Source organism: Carassius auratus, unplaced genomic scaffold (assembly GCF_003368295.1).
Source record: "Carassius auratus strain Wakin unplaced genomic scaffold, ASM336829v1 scaf_tig00025692, whole genome shotgun sequence".
Taxonomy (NCBI): domain Eukaryota; kingdom Metazoa; phylum Chordata; class Actinopteri; order Cypriniformes; family Cyprinidae; genus Carassius; species Carassius auratus.
In genome coordinates, this window is record NW_020525448.1 from 502 (window position 1) to 6,449 (window position 5,948).

Genomic DNA, 5,948 nt, shown 5'->3' on the forward strand with positions numbered 1-5,948 from the left:
GTGAATACAAAGTGTCAGTCTCATGAAAGGGAGTTCTTGGTGGACGGCTTGCTGCTAAAACCAGCTACACAATCAACCGCTCCGGCAAACAGGCGAGGCATGCTAGACCTTAAAGGTACCTCACATACCCACTATCCAAGTGGTTATTCTAGTATCAATTTATATAGTATTTATTAATAATCTCTCATCACATTTTATTTTTGGTTATCTGTATTTTATTTCTTGTTTTAGTTATAGATTAGAGTACTTATTTTGTTTCGGTTAGTTTCCAAAACAACATTATTTAAAAAAATATATATTTCTTTATTTAAATGATAGTTTAGGTAACATGACAACACTAACCGCTTTCTGTTCTGATCTCACTCACCCATGTCCAGATTATTTCTTTAGCATTAACCAGTCTGGATGATATTATTGGGGTATTTCCAAAGGCCTCACCAAGGTGTTTTTGCATCATCCTGGTTTCAGGAGCCATTCTCTACAAAAAAACTGAAAAAGTATGCAATGGCTGAAGAACAGCTTGCTGGAGCATGGGCTACCTCCCGGACCTCACCCTGAGGTGTCGGGTCTATGCTGTCGTCCCATAACCTCCCAGAGAAGAAAAACAATGACCGTAAGTTCTATTTTTATGGTCTTACACCAATTTCCTGATGCTCGATTCTTTGCCCTCAATCTTTTAATAAAAGGCCATTCCACTAGGTGGCACTACGCTCAACGTTTATCACCCAGTCAGCCAGTAAGTTTTGTTTTTCACTGTACTCATTGAACACGAGTTACATTAACTTGAAACATTTGTGATAGATGATATTGTATTAAATTTGAACATATCTTCCCTTACATAACTTTTGTACTTTTTGATTAAGCGTGTCCTATATATCTTCCTCAGCTTTTTCCAAAATCTGTTGTCGTTGTGGCGCCGAGTACAAGATAAATGCTAACGGAAGCTGTGTGCGTAAAGAGGAGTGCAGTCACCACTGGGGAAGATTGCGCAGAAACAGAGGTGGGTATGTGTATGTGTGAGACCGGATGAGACCGTACAACTGCTTCATCTATTTCATGCTCCACTGACATGTTTTTGTGTCTTACATAGTTCCAGGAGGTTGGGAGACACTTTACAACTGCTGCTCTGGTGCAGTTGGTTCTCCTGGATGTGAAGTTTCTAAAGTAGGTATCATCATGCATCTGCAAATATTGGATCTCCCACAATCACTTCCTAAATCTGAAATAAGATATCAGATGTTCCCTTTTCCTTCAGCAACACGTACAAGATGGGCGTAAAGAGTCCTTGGATGGTTTTGTGAAGACTTTTAACAAGCCATTGCCAGTAGATGGAAATGGAGGCGTCTACGCCTTGGACTGTGAGATGGTGAGAATAACGGTTATTCAAATACTCCCACTCTTATTTTTAGGTGGATGTAAAAAACCTCGTGAAGTAAACAGGATGTGGTCTAAATAGTTTCTGTGAAGGTGATATTAACGATTCTACAAGCAGCTTTAATCCTTTATTAATCTCCATTTCATCTCAATACTTGATTTATAGTGCTACACAAAACAAGGTTTGGAGCTGACCAGAGTGACCGTCATTAACTCTGACCTCAAGGTTATTTATGACACTTTTGTCAAGCCTGGCAGCAAAGTGGTGGATTATAACACACGGTAGGAATTGTGTCAAGAGATCTGCCATTCATTTGCCTCTCAGTTGTCTTCAGTTTCAGTTACACCCGTTTCCCTTCTGGCCAGGTTTTCAGGTGTGACGCAGGATGATCTGGAGAACACCACCATCACCCTGAGAGATGTGCAGGCGGTGCTACTGAGCATGTTCAGTGCAGAGTCCATCCTGATCGGACACAGTCTTGAGAGTGACCTGTTTGCGCTCAAGGTTCACACAAACACTATTTCTACTGTCTTCATAATAATAATCCAAAACACAGTGTGTTGCCTGCCTAGAGAGTATTTTTAGATATTTTACGTGTGTTTGTGAAACAAAGGGCCATTAAACAGCATAATAAATAAAGGTACATAATAAAATACCTAAATATTCCAAGCTTGCAGAAGTGTGTGCAGTAAAGTAGCATTGATATCTTTTTGTCCTTTAATCCGTATTTATTAATGCAATGATTCTATCTGTTCTGTGTTTACTAGCTTATTCACTGCTTGGTTGTGGACACCGCTATTGTGTTTCCTCACCGCCTGGGTTTGCCCTACAAGCGTGCCCTGCGCAACCTTATGGCCGACTACCTCAAACGCATCATACAAGACAACGGTGAGGATACTATTAATCTGCACGCATTTGCATCATCTGCATGAATCCCAGCAAAATGTACAGGGTGTTATTCACTCTGTTATTCAACTCTTTTTTGCATAAAGAAAATGAATCTTACTTTTAAGGACCATTAAAATTAAGTTTTACATTGTGTTATTATTGTCATCAATAACTGAATATAGTGTCATTAGTATTTACTTTGCCTGGACACAATAAATTCCAGTCAGTACAAATACTACCATGTTACTATAATATATAAATACTTCACAATTTAAAAAGAATATTGGCATGTATAATAAATATTTGTATTTGTTTGGTGGTTAAATCTAGCCTCTATGAGCTTCACCTTCTTATCTAGCCGTTGAAGGAATATTTTATAATAGTAGTGTATTATCAAACCCATATAATAACGTGACACATAAAGGCTGTTAGTACCATGCTCTGGACTGTTTTTGTGTTTCATGTCTCTTTACAGTTGGAGGGCATGACTCCAGTGAAGATGCCCGAGCCTGCATGGAACTCATGATCTGGAAGATCAAAGAGGATGCCAAGGTGAAGCGATGACCTCTGACCCTGCCAGTTCTCTCACACGATGTTATGACCTTGAAGGATTTTCGATGAACAGAGCATCATAGAGGAAGAGTCACTGAAGCTCTTCATAATGGGCTGTGCGTCACTTGGGTCGGATAAACTGCTTCAGAGTAAACTCTGCAGTTTGAATGAGAGGGAAAGAAAGAGATGGACTGACAGGAGGGATAATGTGATAGATTGCAATGCCTAGACCACCATGGCTCCTAGCAACCAGAGCTATCAAACAAGCAATCTTAATTCCCATCATGCTAAAACTGATCTAGTTTTGGGCATTATTTTCACAAGTGGACATAGATTGAGGAGAGGTTAATTGACCTTGAGTTGAGTTAAAGTATTCTCTGTTTTTTTCAGCAGTACATTTGTTTTCAAAGACCCTAGTCCCACACATCATCAATTGTGAGGGTGTTTTAATGTTCACTCTAGGTGATGTGGATCTGGGAAGGTCTGTGTGTTGCACTCTTAAGTCATGTTTTTCAGCACTGATTCGATGTCAATTCCTCTAGTAATAATGTATAGCAAACCACATAATCAACTATGCTGTCTTGTCTAGCTCCGAATGAGTAAAACTAGAGCATTCTGACATTTTCATGACCCCAATGCCTTGTTAATCAGACTCAGTATTATTATCTGTACTCCAATTAGTACAGTTTGTTTACACATTCAAATTTGTTGGGGATTTGTTCACACAAATCAAGAGCTGACAGGACATTTAGAAAAATAATAATAAACTGTTTAACTTTTATTTACTTTTTTAATTTACTTAAATTTGTATTAAGTTTAAGCTATTAAATGCAGTTTATTGTAAACTGACACTCTAAACGTCACATCATTCATGTAGGCCTGCCACTTTAAACACATTATTACTACTAAAAACACATAACTTTTGATATTTGTCAAAAAAAAAAAAGATCAAGATGGATGTACATTGATTTGTAATGTTATTAAATGACATTAATGCCATGAGCTGTAAATAAGTTGTATTTGAACTGTTTTTGTAGTTATTTAGTTTTTCTAAAAAAAAAAAAGCTATGAATGACACAGCTCAAAAATTTTATACCCACCTTAGCATTCATATATATTTATTTTTATTATATATAGAATATTGTGTATGTATACATCTTGAGTATAAACATATAAACTACTGTGTAAACATTCAGTCAGTATAAAGTTTTTTTAAAGATTTATTTCTTTAATTTAGCAAGGATGCTTCAAATTGAACAGAACTGAAGACTTTTATATATTAAGTTCTATTTCGGTTTCAAAAATTATGTTAATAAATGCTTTTGAACTTTCTTTTCATGTTGATAATCATGAAAGTTTCTTCTAAAGTTTCTTGAGCAGTAAATCAGCATATTTGAATGATTACCAAAGGACTAAAGACTGGAGTGATTGCTGCTGAAAACATAAGAGACCTTTTTTGCACAAACATGTAAGAAAATTAATAAACATATCTTACAGACCCAAAACCTTTGAACACACACACACACACACATATATATATGGGCATGTTTTTGTGACCTATCAGGACACAACTTTTTATAATGACATGGGTATGACACTGGTATTACAAGGAGAGGGTGACTTATGAGGACATAACCCATGTCCCCGTTTTTCAAAACGCTTATAAATCATACAGAATGAGTTTTTTTGAGAAAGTAAAAATGCACAAAGTTTCCTGTGAGGGTTAGGGTTCGGTGTAGGGTTGGTGTAGGGCCACAGAATATACAGTTTCTACAGTATAAAAACCATAACGCCTATGGGATGAACCCACTTTTCACCAAAACAAACGTGTGTGTGTGTGTGTGTGTCAGCATGTGTATTTCAGCAGCAAATGGACAGGTGAACATGTCCAACTAAATTCTAAACATTCTAAACGCACATGGATGTCAAATCTTTCTTTGTGATTGTTCTCTGATATTTTATCCTAACTCGTCTGTTCCACTTCACCATCATCCTCCAGTTATTTTGTGTCTATATATGAGACCTTTTCTAGCAGGTGCCTGACTAAGAACTCTTTCTTCAGCAGCTGATTTTTCAGACAACAAAATGACACAAAGAGCCTGTGGAGGCATAGAGGGAAGGCCTATTGTACCCCGCTCACCCTAAGCCCATGTGTTTACCCTGGGCTCCAGCCATCTCATGTCAAAGTCCAGGACCCCAGGTATTAAAAACTGCGGCAGGATCAATATCTCACACAATGTCTGGTGGCTGGGAAGGGGGACGGCTCTTACTGTGTTTATTGAGTGATTTAAAGATTTTAGCATGTGCAGCTTAAAATCCTGTTCATTATCAAGTTCAATCAGTCACTCTTCTGATCACCTTTGACTGCTGGGGTCATGACAGAGAGGAGTACTGCTCATGGCCAGATGGTAGTGTTTTGCGATTTGGCCTGATACTTAGTCATCTAATGCACTGTCATTAATATTTTTATATGATTAGGTTTATGTTACGTTTAATGTGTGTTTTGTGTGCAACACTAAGCACCAAGTGAACTGGTCAACACCCCCAACACCAGAAAATGATTTCAACTGCATATCATATGTCATTACTCATTAGACCATTGCACAATCTTGTCACCTAATTAAGTGACTGATCCTCAAGTTATTTCCAATATTGATCCGTTAGGCTTAAGATAAGCCAGACTCGTGCCATGGTCTGGTATAAAAGGTTTTGTTTAGGTTTGGGTCCACAGAGATCAAAAAAGTGTTTGCTTGCTTATAATATGTGTGTGTGTGTATGTATGTATAAATGTCAATTTTTTATTTTTTTGGTGATTACTCAGTTATTAGGAAAACGGGAGCAATCTTCATAAAAAAAAAAAAAAAGACATTTCTTATTTACAGTATGTATCCAACACTACGTTGACATTAAAAACTGCAAATACTTTGCTATATTTCAAGAGGGCATAGCTTGGACCTTATTTAAAACTCCTTCATACATGTTTATTTATTTATTTTTATTTTTTTAATGGAATTTCAACAGGTGTTCATGGTTTAACTGGTACATACAGTATTGTTCAAAATAATAGCAGTACAATGTGACTAACCAGAATAATCAAGGTTTTTCGTATATTTTTTTATTGCTAAGTGGCAAA

The 5,948-nt window shown here is 37.1% G+C and overlaps 1 protein-coding gene across 1 annotated transcript; it reads left to right on the top strand.

The window, feature by feature from the left end:
• Window positions 1–560: 560 nt before the first annotated feature.
• On the top strand, window positions 561–3,596 carry LOC113078413 (RNA exonuclease 1 homolog). The gene is made up of 8 exons (XM_026250745.1): window positions 561–613; window positions 887–1,000; window positions 1,091–1,164; window positions 1,256–1,366; window positions 1,541–1,656; window positions 1,741–1,879; window positions 2,143–2,263; window positions 2,739–3,596. The coding sequence occupies exons 1-8, from the start codon at window positions 571–573 to the stop codon at window positions 2,825–2,827; spliced, it is 807 nt and encodes a 268-aa protein (XP_026106530.1). The 5' UTR covers window positions 561–570; the 3' UTR covers window positions 2,828–3,596.
• Window positions 3,597–5,948: the final 2,352 nt, after the last annotated feature.

Bases quoted from the DNA above. Each gene is read 5' to 3' on its own strand.
- LOC113078413 (XM_026250745.1), top strand. From the start codon at position 571: ATGCTGTCGTCCCATAACCTCCCAGAGAAGAAAAACAATGACC. The intron at 1,001-1,090 runs GTGGGTATGTGT...TGTCTTACATAG, and splicing joins AAGATTGCGCAGAAACAGAG to TTCCAGGAGGTTGGGAGACA. The intron at 1,657-1,740 runs GTAGGAATTGTG...CCTTCTGGCCAG, and splicing joins GTGGTGGATTATAACACACG to GTTTTCAGGTGTGACGCAGG.